At 36.5% G+C, this 18,382-nt stretch overlaps 1 protein-coding gene across 2 annotated transcripts in view; it reads left to right on the plus strand.

Annotated features, from left to right (window-relative positions):
• Window positions 1–18,382, plus strand: part of mpped1 (metallophosphoesterase domain containing 1) — a 54,828-nt gene that overhangs the window by 18,031 nt on the left and 18,415 nt on the right. For both annotated transcript variants that reach the window (XR_001609959.1, XM_016281654.1), the window contains exons 5-6: window positions 16,601–16,716; window positions 17,811–17,924. Coding sequence is in view for 1 of the 2 variants with exons in the window: in XM_016281654.1 (XP_016137140.1) it covers window positions 16,601–16,716; window positions 17,811–17,924 (230 nt within the window). In the remaining variant the exon portion in view is untranslated. The remainder of the gene's footprint in view (window positions 1–16,600; window positions 16,717–17,810; window positions 17,925–18,382) is intronic.

Below are 18,382 nucleotides of genomic sequence, written 5' to 3' on the forward strand. Positions count from 1 at the left end.
GGGGGGGGGGGGAACAAAAATTCCAAAGTATTCCAAATATATAATAAGTATTCCAAGTCAGTCACTTATAAGGTTCCATTTCAGTTAAAATGTCACCTTAGAAGGCAACTGCCTATGTAGGCAGAAGTTAGAAGGCAGTAGGTTTTGGAACGGAGATTACAATATGTTGTCCATCCAACTACTCAAAAGTTCAGTAGAGACCACAGCAGCATCAATTCATTGCTCTTCATCTCTCTCTTATCTTCTGGCTCAAGTTATTTTTTGCCTTTCAGTTTACCTGCATTTTCAGAAAAAAATTGTAAAATTTGAAACTTTAGGAGTACAAAAGCTGGTCACTGGGACAGTACACATTTTGTTCTTTATCTATCACTAAAGGGAGCATATTGTACTAATATACATCCTTTAGTGGTACATGATTTACAAATGTTTACCTTTTGAGGGTACTGCCTCAGTTACAAGCTTTTGTAACCCTAATTGTACAATAATTCTAATGGTATAAGTACATTTTTGCACACTGTTTCTGACAGTGGGCTTGTAGAGTCACTGAGAGCAGTTCAAACACAGTTTGGGCATTTTGGATGTGTGCTTGAGTTCAAAAACAACTTTGGTACAGCTGAATGAAACAAAATGCAGAGGCCTTCTTTAGCAGAAGCATCATGCCCATTTGTACCTACTCTGATTTATTTAGAAAAATGGAAATTGTGGTCATTGTTTTTTTTAATTAATTTGGCCTGCACAACAGTGTGTGTTGGTGTATTTTCTAAACTTGTAGGAGGAAAAAATAAACTTAATTAATATACTTTAAAATATAATTTATTCCTGTGATGCAAAGCTGAATTTTCAGCATCATTACTCCAGTCTTCAGTGTCACATGATCCTTCAAATTATTCTAATATGCTGATTTATTTTAAATCATATTATATATATTTTAAAGTATATTAAAACAGAAAACCAATATTAGAAATTGAAATAATATCTCACAATATTACAGTTTTTTCTGTATTTTTGATCAAATAAATACAGCCTTGATGAGCACAAGATACTCCGTTAAAAACATTAAAAATCTTACTGATCCCAAACTTTTGAACGACAGTGTATACGTATATACAGTGGTATGCGAAGGTTTGGGAACCCATTGCAGAATCTGTGAATATGTGAATAATTTTAACAATATAAGAGAGATCATACAAAATGCATGTTATTTTTTATTTAGTACTGTCCTAAGTAAGATATTTGAAGTAAAATATGTTGACATTTAGTTCACAAGAAAAAAAAAATAGCTGAAATTATAGAAATAACCCCATTCAAAAGTTTGGGAACCCTTGGTTCTTAATACTGTGTGTGGTTACCTGGATGATCCATGACTGTTTTTTGTTTTGTGATTGTTGTTCATGAGTCCCTTGTTTGTTCTGAACAGTTAAACTGAGCACTGTTCTTCAGAAAAATCCTCCAGGTCCTGCAGATTCTTCAGTTTTCCAGCATCTTTTGCATATTTGAACCCTTTCCAGCAGTGACTGTATGATTTTGAGATCCATCTTTTCACACTGAGGACAATTGAGTGACTCAAACACAACTATTAAAAAAGGTTCAAACATTCACTGATGCTACAGAAGGAAACACAATGCTTTAAGAGTCTTTGAAGATCCAGGTAAATTGTACTTAATTTGTCTTCCGGGAAACATGCAAGTATCTTCTGTTGCTTCCGAAGGGCAGTACTAAAAGGGAAAAAAAGATATTTCAACAAAATAGGAAAAATTTGGACATCCTCATCCTGTTCAAAAGTTTTCACCCCCCGGCTCTTAATGCGTCGTGCTACCTTCTGTAGCATCAGTGAATGAATTTTGTTTAAACTTTCGCATGCCACTGTATAAAACAGTTATTTTTGTTATAGTAATTTTATTTATTTATTTGGAAAAAGTGCAAAAAGTTTCTTTTAGAGGTAGAGTAGTACTAATAATATTTATTATTATTATTATTTTACTTTCTGTAGTAATTTATTTATAATAAATAAATCATTATATTTATTTACTTATTTACGTTTTTAATTTTGCTTTTAGAAGTGGGTTTTAAAAGCTTTACAATCAACAAAAAAGCTGCCAATAGAATATCTTGCCGTACACTTGTTGATCATGTCTAGGTAACAAAAGTGACCAGGAAAGCCACTTGTTGGTTTTAAAATATAAATAATTTGAAACTTGACACACTATCTTAAAAACAGCGTTCATGGTGCAAGATGTTAAAAAAACAACATGATGAAGCAATGGCCAAAGACGTCCATCTGCATATATATGGCTGTAGCAGCAGTGTATTAAACCCTACAGATGAAATGCTAAATTAAGTACCACTACTAAAATAGAAAAAGAGTAATAATATATAAAACATCTGAGACTAGTCAACCTCTCTAATCAACTAGCCGGTTGTTGGACCCATCCTTACTCGTAATCTGCGTGCTTTCACGCACATGCTCTCTCTCTGCCAGGCTAAACGAGATCTTGGCACATTGCATTCTTTCCTAAATCCTGACTATTTGTCATGCAGTGATTCTGGAATGAAAAGAACTGCATGGGGGAAACATGTGGCGTGTTTTTCTGTTCTGCTGACGCTAATGCAAGTTTACAAGTCATTTGTCATCCGCAGATCTGCAAATGCAGAGACGTGTGGTGCGTTTGTGCCTATTTGTGTGCGTGTGTGAGCCGGTGTGGGTGGATGAAGTATTAAGGATGGCTGTCCCTTTCAGAGAGCGTGAAGCACAAACAATGTGTAGGACCCACAGCACATATCGCTCTGAGCTAAACACACTTGCGCACACACAGCTTAAACTTTCCCACATCTCCTGCATATGCGCTCATATGGACGGTTACTCACAGACGCGGTGACAAGTCACGATGATGCTTGGTGAACACAAACACATCCTGTGTGCCCTGAGGGGGTTACCGTCAGTGGAAAGCTGCTAGCTGAATGTTTATGCACCGGCAGTAAAAGAGCAGGTACAAGGTAACTGGGAAAAGTGCATTTAAACTCAGGCGATTTAAATGAAGTTGCATTAAAATTAAAAGACTGGCGGTAAATAAGATTGTGATGGTTTGCCTTTGTATATGCACAGTGTGCAAAGACAAAAGTGGCATTTTTGGACTTTTTGCTCTTTTATTTAGGTAGCTGACGTGACGTCAGCAGTGTCCTGCAATGTAGCATGCTATACTATTTTGAACAACATTTATTGTTGCATGCATTTTTGTGATGCATATTCATTTAAAAATTACATTTATTAATTTAGCAGACCCTTTTATCCAAGTGATTCATCTTAAGGAGGCAATAACGAGAAATTCTAGCAATACAAAGTTTCAAACATCGCCCAGAATAGTACAAGCTACAATAGGGAGGGAATGGAATGGAAGTGATTGGAATTAATTTCATTCATACTGGAAAAAAAAATTGTACTGTCAAATTAATTCGTAACTGCTGGAATACCCACAGTAAAAAAAACTGTAAATGAGATCTCTTTAGGATTGTGAGTGTAAGACATATTTCTCCAGAGAAAAAAAGACCCTAGCAATCTCATGTCTCCTCTAGAGTTCAAACTGATATCTAAACCATGTCACAAATCTGTGCTCTAATTTATATAAAAAACTACATTCTATATTATCTATATTGATTTTATATTTGCTAATGTGCTGTTTTATTTTATTTTTTAGCCTTAACAGTGGAAGTGTAATGACAACGTAAAATTATGTGTAAAAGGGATGGAACAGAATCTGCAAATGACAAAAGAGAAAAACTGGTGCTACCCGCTATGTTTTTGCTTTGCTGTCAGTCTTTTTGAATTGTAGACTACATCATTAAAAGCAAAGGAGATTAAGTATAAAACATTTTTGTCAATCACTTTCTGTCTGTCTCGTTCTCTTGCTCTGAGGGGCAGCAGGGGGCTTTTTATGCTGTTATATAGCACAGCAGGGCATGCATAAGCAAAGATAGATGATCACGACAATGTTCTTGAACACCTGGTTGCCAACATATATGTGTGTAGGTTTGCATGACGGCATGTGGCCAGTGCTGTTATTGTAGACATGTTTCAATCATTAGAGATTTTGCTATAGCGTTTAGTGTTTATGGATTGTGTTTAAAATAGCTTTTAGTATTTAATTCAATAGATTATAGAAAAATTGTGTAATATATGATCATATAAGATCATTGACCGCCATTAAAACATTTGTCCTGAGAAAGATGCAGAGAGGAGGAGAAGAGAACGAAAAGAGGAGGGGATAAAGCATAAAGAAGCAAACAGACTTTTTTCCCCTGTAAAAGTGAAATGAAAATAGGAGAAATGTTCGCTATCCAGTGACTCCACGAGGAATAATTAATACCAGAGATGCAAAAGACTCCGTAATTAGATTTTTTAATTATTGAGGATTTGCTTCTCCTCTGTAGTGGCCCAATTAACGAAGCTCATCAAAACAAAACAAAAAGAAAGAAAGTAAAGTGAAAGACGGAGAGATGATGTGTGTTTTTCTCTTCTCTTCTGTTTTGGTGTACCTGCTTCCCTTGTGTTTGATGATGACTCTTCACTGATGAAGGGGACACGGCACGAGATGCTAATGAACGGCCCTTCATTTGGACGAAGTGAACGATTAAAAAGGATTAGAGGAGGAACTGAGCCTAATGATGGCGAGGAAGAGGCCAGTGTGGTGGTGGATATATATAAAACAGCGCGTTTAACTGGTTGACCTTGTCAGCTCATCTGTGTGAATTAATTAAAGTGGCAGCTGATGTGGAGAGTGGTTTGAGAAGAGAGGAGAGATTAGTACAGTATCAGTCGTGTCTCCCCATGGGGAAAAGAGCTCACCGCTTCAGCTATGTAGGGCTGGCCACAGGAGGACCTCCTCAATTAACATCTGAGATGCCTGAGGGAGAGCGGGGTGTCGGAGCGGCCTAGTCCTGTCATGTAGACCCCTCACGCTCACACAATTGAGTTAGCCGTGCTAAACACTGAGAAGTTATTCGACCTTGTCTCTTTCCAGCTGGTTGGGAAGATCTTGGGGTTTTTTTTATGCTTTTTCACATGATTCATGTCTTGGGCTTCAGGCATGAGCATTATAGTCTTTTATGAGGCTGCTTGGTAGCAAGATAGTATAGTACAAGAATAGGAAAAAAGGTCACTGAGTTGAATTACTGAAATAAATGAACTTTTCCATGACATTCTAATTTATTGAGATGCACCTGTATTACCTTACTATTTTGTTAGTCCCAGTTTGTTGTCCAGTCATGTAATTTAATTGATTAATTAGAATTAATTAATTAGAAAGGCCACTATAGTCCTGGTTGTATTTATTCTATTTATTTATTTATTTATTTTTGCAACATCACCACCAATATAATAGTAATGTTCAGTGTCAGAAATTAGTTTTTTACCTTCTAATGTTTTTTAAACCTCCATCTATTACCTTTATATATATCTTTTTTTTAACTTATTAAAAAATTGACTATTGTTACACAGAACACTCAGTTTGTTGTACCAAAAAGGACATTTTTTTTCTACAATATAAAACTGTTTGTTGTCCATTAGTCTTTATTTATTAAGTAATTTATATGAATTAAAAATCGAAATATTCACTATAGTGTTAAAACCGAACTAGATAGGCCTAGAATAAAATATTATAACTTTATATATTGTTATAGCCATAATATTGATATGTAAATGGATCACAGATAAACATAATTCAATTTTTTGTTCCACATTTTAAATATCTATGGCAGTTTTTTTAAGCACTGTGCCATTCTTGACTCAAAACCTTTTTAATATCTGACCCTGATAACAGCAAATAATGCATAATCATTGGCTGTGATTTAAAACATCAGCAACAAACAAATTTTTGAGGGGGAAAAAAAGCAAAAAGAAAAAAAGGCTAAACTTTGAGCATTATTCCAAGGGTTATCTTGTAGCCTAATGCTTTGCTCCACTGGGGAATGTTGACATGAATCAAGGGCCTTCAAGGTGCGGACCAAATACTCCAGCACTCCACTCTTTTCAGCTCGATTTCCATGTGTCAGTCATTCTGCTGCAAACACGATAGAAAAATAAACTTTTTTATTAAAAGCGACTGACTGTGGGGCTTCGTGTGTTGGCTGGATGTTACCTGTAAATTGGTCTCCAAGGCGAAACTCCTCTCTCACACTGCGCTTGAGTCTTCACACATATGTGAGTGTGTGCAGCTCTGTGGAATTTCTTTACATTCTCATAAACGCTGAATCTGTTTACCTGCAGAACAGACAAGATAATTCAGCTTATCTCTGTCCTTCTCCATAACATCACCCACTTTATCAGTCGCGTTCTGCATCTGACTGTGACATAAATTGAAACAAAAGATGATCCAGAGAATAAATTATACACCGTATTAAGCAAAAGACGGACCATACAATGGTTCGTACCCATCCGGCATTCATCTTGTTCTCCCTCTCTCGTGTCTTTTTCCGGCTGGTGCCTCTTCAGTGCTGGCTGTGGCGTGTGGTCGGGCGTCAGAATTAGTTGCCCCACAGCGATGGCTAATCAACATACTTTCACACTTCCTGAGGAGGAGGATATGTAACTCTCTCCCTCCCTTTTCCTCTTTTTCTCTCCTTCCCTCGCCACTCCTTTCTTTTCCGTGCTCCTCTTTTCTTCTCCGTCTCCCTCCTCTCGGATAACTTGGAAATAATTTGAGTCTCCTGGGTTTTTACACATTCTAATTTCCAACTAAATGGGACATCTGTTTGAGAAAAGGAAGATTTGCCACGGTTGCTACGGCAACTATCACTCTGTGGGAAAGAGAGGGAAGAGGGAGGAAAATAATGTCCAGCAGTTACACAGGCGGAATTAGCCGCTGATTTTTAGCAGCACCGTCACAATCCCAGACAAGCACTTCTGCGCTTCCTCTGCTACGCTACCTCACTTTCTACATGTTAACTCCCTCTCCTGCTCATTACACCTCTCTTGCTCTCGATTCTGAACTGGATATTTATTTTCTCCGCACAGCTGTGGAGGAATGAAATGCGGTACCATGTGGCAAAACTTGTGTGGCTAGTATTTTTGCCACCAATTAGAGATGGAGACATTGTATTCCCTTACACAGATGCACATTCATACAAATATGATTATCTGGGGTAAAAGGGTGTCTAAAAAACATTTATTTTTTATGATCATCTTTTAAAAACGAAATGCATTGCTGAAAATCATTTTTGATAAAAGTAATGGTACTGTCCAGTGTCAGAAATTGAGTTTGTTCTTTCTTTTTCTTTCTTTCTTACCTTTTTTTTTAGGGCATTTTTTTCTACAAAACTATTTGGTGTCCATTTGTATTTATTTAGCAAGTAAATTATATGAATAAAAAAATTTAAATGGTCACTTTGTATTGGCCAGTTTCATTTTTTAATTTTTAATTTTATGCTGGCATTTATCTTCTTGTAAACACTGTTTATAAATTTAGATTATATACTATAATATACTATACTAGAAAGACCTACAGTACAATATTTTAATATATTTTATAAATCTATAAGTTGTTATATCCATAATATATTGATATGTATATGGATTAAATATAATTAATTTAATCCACATTCTAAATATTTAGGACAATTTGTGTGTGTGTGTGTGTGTGCTTGCATTGCATTGCACTGCAGTTGTATTAAAACAATTTTTATAAATAAAATTTTAAAAAAATGCATTGCATTTGTATTGAAACAAGCTAATATGCCACTGAACGTTTCAGATGGGCAAGCTGAGACAGAAAATCGAGTTGAAATTGCATCAGTGTGTAAACTGAGGCCATGCTGGTAAGCCAACACAAAGCGCATTAACACAGCTGGAGTAAGTTTCTATGACCTGACCAGTTCACCTTGCGTGTGTGTGTGTGTTCATTACCCAGAAGGTCTCATCTCTAGCACACACACTCACGGCCATTGATACACATTCACACTCAGGAACATACACACACACACACACACACACACACACACTGGTGCTACTGTCCTGCACCTGCTCCTCACAGTTCAGACTAGAGGGGTCTGGCGAAGGCCATGCTGGTAAGCCAACACAAAGCGCATTAACACAGCTGGAGTAAGTTTCTATGACCTGACCAGTTCACCTTGCGTGTGTGTGTGTGTTCATTACCCAGAAGGTCTCATCTCTAGCACACACACTCACGGCCATTGATACACATTCACACTCATTTACATACACACACACACACACACACACACACACACTGGTGCTACTGTCCTGCACCTGCTCCTCACAGTTCAGACTAGAGGGGTCTGGCGACAGCTCATCTCTCTCTCTCTCTCTCTCTCTCTCTCTCTCTCTCTCTCTCTCTCTCTCTCTCTCTCTCTCTCTCTCTCTCTCTCTCAAACACACACACACAGCCTTGCTACTTCCCTGTTAACTCAGTCATTCTTTTTTAAACTCTCTCCATTTCTAGCCTGTTCTTTCCACTCTGTCCGCTCCGACACCATGTACAAACTGCTAACACACAACCGAACGTATTGCCAACGCAATTATAACGTATGACAGAGTGTTTGAGGGCTTCCAGAGGGAGCTCATTAGCGCTGCATGCATGGTGTCTGTTTGAGTCGCACATATCTCTCAGCGCTCCTAAAATCCTCCCGGAAGAAGAACAAGAGACAAAGCCAAGGGACCCGACGGAAGAAACAGAAGTATCTCCAGACACCGTGTGCTTTATAGTTTAAAGGCATATTGTGCAAATATTCAGATTTTTTGGTTTTGCTCTAGGATACTGTACAGTATGTCTTTAGGTATGTCAAAAACTTCAGTAAAGATGTTTGCAATGTTTTAAAAAGGTTATTCTGTTTAATAATGATTTTTATTCTTGTCACTAACATTTAGATATTAAAATTGAATAAAATGGCAACAATAAAAACAACTAACTAGTTTAACTGATTACTTTAAAAGTCCATAGATATCATCATTAGTTAATACTTTCTGTTAACACTTTCTCCTACAAGCGGATGCGATGAGACTTGTTTTCCGGGTTTGGTCAGGTGTGACGTCCAACATATAACCAATATCTATGCATCTGTGAAATATTACAGATTTCCTCTGATAAATTCTTCCCCAGTATTTAGAAGCACTTAGAAACTTCCCCGGTATTCCCTCCTGACTACTTTCTTATTCTTCTTTGCTTTTCTTCCACTCGATTAATTGTTGTCATCTCTTCTACTCCTCGTTTTTGTGTCTTTCATCTATTCTGCTCTTCTTCATCTTTGTGAAGGGCCATGGGGATTATTGCAGGAAGTTTGTGACCTCTTGCTTGTCTTTCATGGTATAAACGAGAAGTTTAATTTAGTATTGCTCACGATTGTTGAGCATCTCCGTCTCTTCTGCGGACACACATACACCTACACACAGTAGCAAGACAAGAGCTTCTCTGCAGATGTTGTCCATTGAGGTTTTTTTTTCTTGCAGTAAGCATTTATTAAGCTTGATTTTTCAAAAGGAATACCGAATGTAGCTTTGCATACGCAGATGTCTTTATTCATGCAACCACGGACGTTTAAGAACTGCTTTTAAGAATGCTTTAAAGGGCTTTTCCTTTAAAGTCAATCCATGCATTCTGTCATTATTTACTCATCTTCATGTATTTCAAAATCTGTATGACTTTCTTTCTTCCGTGGGAGACAAAGGGAATTTGCACTTATTCAAATTTGGCACGTAGTGTCAGATTTGACGTGAATAATGTCATACTCCATTGGTTCTCGTTGTGTGTCTCGTAGCCAATTGTGCCGCGCCAAATCTGAATATGCTAATGTACTAATGAGATTCTCCTTTTATATTCAGCATGTTATAAGAGAGTCGTACGGGTTTGGAATGACACGAGGGCGAGTAAATGATGGCAGAATTTTCATTTTTGCACCATCCATTCCTTTAAAGCCCTGCATCAGCTATCAAACAATTCTGTGTGTCCCTACTCTTGGCTCGTTATGTTAATCAGTGCTGTGAATGTTCCTGTTGATGAGTGTGAGTCCACACAGCTGTTCTGAAGTCTGCTGTGTGCCCAGGCCAGTACGTGTGTGTGCATGTGTATAAGTTTGAGAGACGTGTCAGGCTGTGTGGGCAGATGTCTCTTTGCACAGATGGGTTTGTTACTGCTGGTTTTCGGACTGCAGAAACATTCACCCAGGGTCCAAATTCATTATCCACCCCTCAATTTATACTTAAGACTATCATTAATGCTTAATTGTCGGCAGAAACCGTGGCCTGGTGGTTAACACACATGCTCCGACACATTGAGCTGTGGTGCTCGTTCGATTCATGTAAGTTTTTTTTTATCTCCTGCGCTTTTTCTACTGTCAGTAATATTACTATAATTCTATCATTTATTTTAGGTTTATTTATTTATTCTTATTATTATTATTTATAATTTTTATTTAAGTTAAAATATTTAATGTCGGCATGACGTTTAAAATTTACTTTATTTTCTAATGCGAGTGTCTTGTTGTAAAGAATTCATCCATGCATTTATTTATTTTGAAGTTTATTTAAATTTTTTTTTTTATTCTGTTCAACAACCAGCCTGAATTGTTTTTCTTAAATGTGTGGACTTCTTTGTTTCTGATTCTCTATGATAAAACAAAAACACATTAAGCGGTAATATATTTTATTTTATTTTTTATATGCTAATCAACCATTTGAACTATTTTATTTTATTTTGTTGTCTATGGGGGGGGGTTGTTCTCTATGATAAAATATATATATATATATTTTTTTTTTTTATTTATTTAGCAAATTCTGCATTATTAATTACTGAATCTCCACTGTGTTTGTATCTATAGATGCATGTGTGTTTGTGTGTGTGTGTGTCATAGCCAGTAGTCTTAGTTTCACTTTTACACACTGAGTGATGCATAAGTCATGCGGAGGACCAAGTGTCCCATATTTACCACGCTTTAACCCAAAGCCAGACAGAGACAGAGTGGGGGACTGAAGTTGTGCAGAGCATGTGCAGCTATGTCTGACAAAAACACAAACAGATCCACACACTCCTATCGGCTCAAGCCTGGTCTAATCCCTTTATTGTCAGAGACTGATATACTCTGCCTTCCAGGGTTTCTCTCTCTCTCTTTCTCTGGTTTTGTGGAGTGTGTCTCTCCTGCTGTGCTGCTCGGACTGGAGCCTCGTGTGAATGGACCGCTTGCTTCTCTCAGATTAAACATCAAAGTCCAGCCGGCCCTGCAGTTCAGCACAATACAGCACAGCACACTGTGCTAAATATACAACACGGCCTGAAAAATAAAGCTACACTGTGCTGAATATGCAACACTGCCCAAATATACAACTATAAAACACAGCACACAGCGCCAAATATACAACACTGGCTTAAAATTTAGGAATGGGTCACAATGATCAACTAGATTAGTTGATAGTTGACTAGTTTCACATATTTTCTTGTATAGTGTTTTTTGTTTGATATACGTGTTGACAGCGTGCTGTGCTTTAACCCTTTTGTTAAAGTTAAATCTTTAAAGTCGGCATGAAATTTAAAATTCACCATTCATACATGCATATATATTATATAATTTTATTGACTCATGTATTTTCGATTATCCATGATACAATCATTTGAGATATTATTATTTTATTTTATATGATATTATTTTAATTGAATTCAACAACTGACCTACATTTAATTTATACTTCTTTTTTGATTTTCTGTGATAAAATTAAATAATAAAATGTATTGAATAAAATGAAAATTAATTATTTTTATTTACTTTTTCTTCTTTAACAAGCCATTTCATTCAGAAATAGCATGTTTTTATGCCAAGAAAAGTTTTATTATAGTTCATTCATAGTGCAAGTGTGTAAGTGAGCACTTGTGTGATGTTGACAGCACTTCTTATGTGCCGGTAAATCTCAGTGGACTGTTGTGACCCACAAGCTATTAATTGAAACAGACTCTCTTAATGAGGTTATGTGTGTGTGTGCACGGTAAAGACTGTCTGATATAGCCTCTTAACTCTTCAGAGATGTAACAGCTTATCCCTGTAGATTCCCAACCTTCTCTTCTCCATACACACATCTAGGTCAGTGTCAGAAACGTCACATTACTAATTATTCACTTGCATTCCTGCTACTGTGCCATGCACACACACTATCTTAAATACGCACACACACAGAACAATGTGTACACCTCCTCTGTAATTAGGGTCAGGATACCACCAACATCTGTAATTACAGCAGCCACAGGTGAGGATGTTGAACAAGTTAGTTTGTGTGTATATGTGTAGGTATGCATTGCAATGTTCCAAAATCTAGTGAGCTGCCTATGAAGGCAGCATTTTAAGGCATCGTGAAAACTGTTTCACAAAGTGGACAACTTAAGGGGATAGTTCATCAAAAAATTAAAGTTCTGTCATCATATACTTCTGAAGTTGTTCCAAACTTGAATTCCTATGAATTTCTTTTGCGGAACATGAAAGAAGAAGTTTTGAAGAATGTTGATAACCAAACTAGTCCCCATTAACTTATTTTTTATTCAACAGAAGAAAAACAACTTGAGGGTGAGAAAATTATGACAGAATTGTAATTTTTGGGTGAAGTATCCCTTTAATTAAGCCATCTAGTAAGATGTACCTCAGTCCTAGGATGCATTGCAACTACATGTATGTCCACATTAATCAGTCTATAATTAAATATCAATTTTTCCCTCTGTTTTGGCCTTTCATCCACACTGAGATGGCATTTTTGTCCAGTGATAGCTTTTTGAAGACGCTTTCCCAAGTGGGTAAATTTGTTTTTCAGTATAGACTATGAAAAATGGAGGCATTTGAAAACGATGACATGCGTAGTCATGTGATGCATATTGTACCCATATATATTTATGCTTGTACTTGTGTTGATGTGATGGAATATTATGCCTGTCTATGTGTCTCTCTGTATCATCTCGTGAGCTTTTATGATGTTTTACGCACAAGCAACAAGATGATTTAAACATTTTCAGACTTTTCAGTGTGGATGAGCAACTTTTGGAAAACTTACTTAAAACGCTTAAAAACTTAAATGCGCTAGTATTGACATTTTGAAATGAAAACAATATTTTTAAATATATCTGGATTAATGTGGACGTCGCCTGCAACAAGCTAAGTGGATGCAGTAAGGGAACTGTTTATTACTAAAAACATATTTCTGTCGGCTTTGAAAAGTATTGATAAAAATAGACTATTTTTATTATTTAATTAATTTATTTTTTATTTAATAATTGTATTAACTTGGCAACATGTCAACAGCAAACTCTATTGAAATCAGTGGTGCGTTTAGTCTTTTGCGGACTTACTTCCTGCAGAGAAACCTGGATAACCTTTCAAAAGTATTTTTCAGGCTTGAAAAAATCATGGAAATTAATAAAATCTTAAAAGGTCATGGAAAAGTTGTGGAAATTATATTGTCAATGTATTTTGTTTCTAGTTATGCTCAGTTCAGAAGTATTTCTTCATTAGAATGCATCTTTAAAATCGCTATGAAAATATTTTCAGGAAGCCTGAAAAAGCCATAGAAAAATTAAAATTAGATTGTGAGAACACAGTAGAGTGTTTCAAATCCATGACAGTCAGGATGTCGCATTAGAAGGCAGCTGTAAGAAGGTTTTGAAATAGAGTGCGAGTGTATGCGCTTGATGTAAGCAGGTCTGTTATCACAAACTTTACTGATCCATCAGTGACATTTTTCATATTTCTTCGCCATGTTCTTTGCTTATTTCTCCCCAATTTTCATACACATTTTATCTTTCCACTCAAAGTGCACCACCTTACCAGCAGCATGAATTGATTTAGATTTCACATTGCTGTGAATCATTAATGCTTTCTTTAAAAAAAAATCTTTTTATAACGATTTTTTTTATAACGCCCATCTTCTTTTCCTTTAAAATCCTTGAAGTTAACCAATGGGATGAAATATTGAAGCACAGCCGCCCCACAGCCTTTCCCCCCAGCCATACGTTTAAAGATTTATGGCAAAACTGCACCGATATCATTTGGCCAAGAGAGGTTTTGCATGCACTCACTGATTCAACCCAAAACATTCTTTACCGCTACTTTAAATAGACTATTTTAAAGCCAGTGGTGACCAACAGACATTAACAACATGGCATTTCTAGTCCAACTATCCAATTAGGTTTGCATTTTATTAGTGGTTCCTGCTAAAACAAGATGGATGATTACAAAAAGAATGAAATGCTCTTTTTGAATTGGCAACATGATACACTGTAGACAGCACCTTAGCAATGTGTTGATGAGTTTTGCGTGAGCAAACACCCTTTACATTTGCTTCAGAAATTGAAAAATGTAGTTTGCAAAGTATTTTTTCTACTTTTGTGCTGATGTGGCATCATGGGAGTAAAGGCATGAAAGCAAACAGCTGTCTTTGCTTTCTATTCACCTTGACAAAAAAAACAAACATCTGAACTGATAAATACACAGATGGTTTAGTACATCAAGTACACTAGTCATTCCTTGTCCCATTTGAAGGAATTACACATCTTAGTCTGATCGTCTGGCTTGATAAAATCTCCATTAAACGAAATCAGAATTTCTGAATTACGTAATTGCTTGTATTTTTAAGACATTTTAATGCCGTTTTCACAGCGTCTCCCTTTCTGTCTGTGTTCACACACAGCCATCTCTCTCATTTTCTTTCTGTTTATTAACCTCTCTGCTCAGTTACAAAAATCTGTTTGGGACACCAATAATGAGTCCTTTCTAGATCCAGTGTAATTGAGACGTCCATGTAAAGATGAAAATGAATATTTAAATAGCACCATCAATATGCAAAGGCCATTTTAAATGTTTTAAGATTAGAGATGTGAATTAATCAGACTGTGTCCGTGGCCCTTCGGATGTTTGATCATAAATGTTTAGACTCTGATGATAGAAGTGATTTGAATAATAATCAGATGAAATCAAATGAAAATAGCATTTGCTTTCCCACGAGTCCCTTCTTTCCTCTTGACCTTTTTGAGATGATGGAACCCAGGGCCGATCTGGATCGCTCCTCAAAGACTGTAGGCCATGAGTGAGTGTGTGTGTGTGTGTGTGTGTGTGTGTGTGTGTGTGTGTGTGTGTTTGCAGGACACTGATGCGTCAGCCAGCTATAAAAGTAGACATTTCAAGTGACTGCTCTCTATAAATTGCAAAATCCACGTAGAGGCAAGGGAACCTTCATGTGTAAACTGACACACACACACACACACACACACTCAGAGTCTTTCAACATACTCGCACACATAAATGTGCAAATCCGCCACAGCAGAGGAAGATGGATCTGGGGACAGATTGTTAGTGACATGTTAATTTCTATACCGTCACTCAAGCTTGGTGCATCTGCAATCAAAGTGATGGGGCATAGGCAAAACCATCAACCCCTCTCTATCCTTACATACTCTGTCTCTACCTGTTTCTTTCCCTTTCTTCTTGTTTTTCTGTTCCTCCTCAGTTTCTCTTTTCCTATCCGCCTTCCCTATATATATTTAATAAAAATGTGATCAAATATAAAGTTACACTTTAGATGAGGGAACACATATTCACCATTAAGTAAGAGTTTTCCCTTAATGAACTCCTATTTGCTGCTTATTGATAGTAAGTAAGGTAGTTGTTATAGTAGTTATGTTTAGGTATTGGGTAGGGTTAAGGGATCTAAAATATGGTCATTCATTAATATGTGCTTTATAAGTACTAATAAACAGTCAATATGTTAGTAATATGCATACTATAAAGCAACTAGTTAATAGTGAATAGTGTTCCCTAATCTAAAGTGTTACTAATAGAACAAAATAAAATATAATAATATTTATTATATAATAATATCATTATGTAAACTTTATGGTTTGAATTATATAATAATAATAATAATAATATTTATTTACAATATTTATTTTAATGAATTTGATATTACCATTTGTACTATTTTATAATGTTTTTAATAATTGATAAACTAAATTAATCAAATAAAAAACAACAATTAATTGTAATAGTTTTCTTTGTTTTGTTTATATGACATTAAGACCAAGTAGAAATCTCTGCCAATCGATTCCATGTGCCCTGGATTGAACAAATGCACAAATGGTAATCCTCCTATGTGTTGCGCCCACTTACCAGCCTTTACACTCAGTTTGGACTACTGGGCAAACGTTACATCACCTAATTAATATTCATGAGCCAAGCTTTTCAAATTATCTCTACGCCCCTGCTTTTTTGGACCGTGATGGTAGAAGGATGACAGTAAATGATGGGAGGTGGGGAACGAAAAAGATGAGGACACAATTTAAGCAGTCCTTAAACCTGTGACTTTTTCATTCCTATTTAAACTTTTTTTCTGTTACATTTTATAAAAGATATGACAAAGATGTCAGATCAAAGTGATTGCTATTTGGGGATTTTATCGTCATAGACCCAAGATCTCTCACAGATACTCCATATACAAATTCTAATAGAAATGTCATCTTGTTTTCATCAGCGGTAGAGCAGTCTGGGTAAAAGATCAGTGAAGCACAGGGGAAGATATTGGCAGTAATGTTCACGGTCACATCAGTGTTTTTTCCTCCTTTATGTATTTTTTCAGGCAGCCATGGTACTACGGCTGGGGTTTTAATCTACCACGAGGACAAGCACTGCTGGACAAGTGGAATCAGATCCCAGATTCCACGGATATTCTTCTCACACACTGCCCTCCTCTGGGTGAGACCTAAATCACACACACACACACACACACACACAAAGCATGCGGTAATGGTTATTCCCCATTATGTTGTCTTCATCCTCGCACACGCACACTCTTTTGCTCTGAGGCTTTGGCAGATGGAGTTGCTACAGCAGGCTGCTAAAGCATGCAACACTGAGACGCTGTTCGCAGTGCAGCAAATCCCTTCGCACATAATAAAACCTTCACACACACAGTCATATGTACCGAGAACGGAAGTTTGTGCATAAAGACAGCTGCGGTTTAAAACACTAAGCTTTTGGGCTTTGAGATTGTGACAGTGTATAATTCTCATGGTAAAGACGTCTCACTATACATTTGTGCAAATGTGGGTGTTTATCATAGTGTTGCAAATTAGCCCCAAATGATGTCTCTGAAGATTCACAGCGAGTCTGTGCATTATGTATGTGTTGACATCAGACTACAATTGTAAAATCAACGTAATGATCATTTTGGATTAAGTTAGTTCATATATAAGAGTAAGTCTCTAAACAAGTCAATTTTCATATGCATATAAAACAATTAAAATACAGTGCAGATGGATGCAAGAACATGTCCTATGTAAACAGCACTTTACTGAGGCCTTGAAATCATTGTACTTGCTCTATACTTAATGTAGGTTTGGAAATCAAGAACTGATTTGAAATCTGGACCCAAACTTCTGGATGTGTAAATGGAAATAATTGTGAAAGGAAAATCAAAATCCAGGATGTGAATTACTAATCCTACTATGGCTAAGGCTTGGCTCATGAATATTAATTAGTTCATGCATAAGTTGCTTGGTAACCTTCCTAGAGCGTCCAGTCAGATCATCTAATTAAAATTCAGTGAGTCAAGACTTCACCCTCCTTGGGTTCTCAAATTAGCACCTCGGATATGCAAGATGTTGTGTTATGGTGACTTTGTAAAAAAAAAAAAAAAAATTTTAAATCCATTATTTCTTTATTAAAATTACTAAAACATCATTCGGAATATGCAAACTGTCTGTTCTAACATCATATATTTCGGCATATTCTACGTCTTTTTCTTTGCCTTGTGATGTTAATATTAGTCATTATACTATTTTTTGTAGGTTTTTTGGACTGGGTGCCCAGGAAGATGCAGCGTGTTGGCTGTATGGAGCTATTGAACACTGTCCAGAGGAGAGTTCAGCCCAAACTACATGTATTTGGACACATTCATGAAGGTAATTACATGAAATGATTGTCTATAAATCACATGCATGAAATGCACACAGCCCTGTGATCTCAAACATATTTGTTCATGCTGCCCCGTTAATCTGCCTGTTTTGGGGTTAGCAGGGCAGAGTCTGTCCCATGCTGCTTTTCCTTCTGACAGCTCTATAGCAAAAACTAGATCACATTCATATTCACAGTTTATTTAGCACACACACACAAAATGCTTTTAATAAAGGATTCTCATCTCAGTCGGTGATTTGATTGCATTTTACATATGTGCAAGCTTGTGTTTTGTGCTTTGCATGTCTGTGTTTAACTCTGTGCCATGTTTATGTTATTGCACAGAAATGTGCAAAAACATCTCCATAGTCCACACATATGCCGTTTGCTTGCTGTTATGTCATTTTTGCTGTTTGCAATTTCGTAGCAGATACAATCTTAAAAGTATTCATCCCTCATTCACACT

The sequence above is a fragment of the Sinocyclocheilus grahami genome, unplaced genomic scaffold (assembly GCF_001515645.1).
Source record: "Sinocyclocheilus grahami isolate Dianchi unplaced genomic scaffold, SAMN03320097.WGS_v1.1 scaffold151.1, whole genome shotgun sequence".
Taxonomy (NCBI): domain Eukaryota; kingdom Metazoa; phylum Chordata; class Actinopteri; order Cypriniformes; family Cyprinidae; genus Sinocyclocheilus; species Sinocyclocheilus grahami.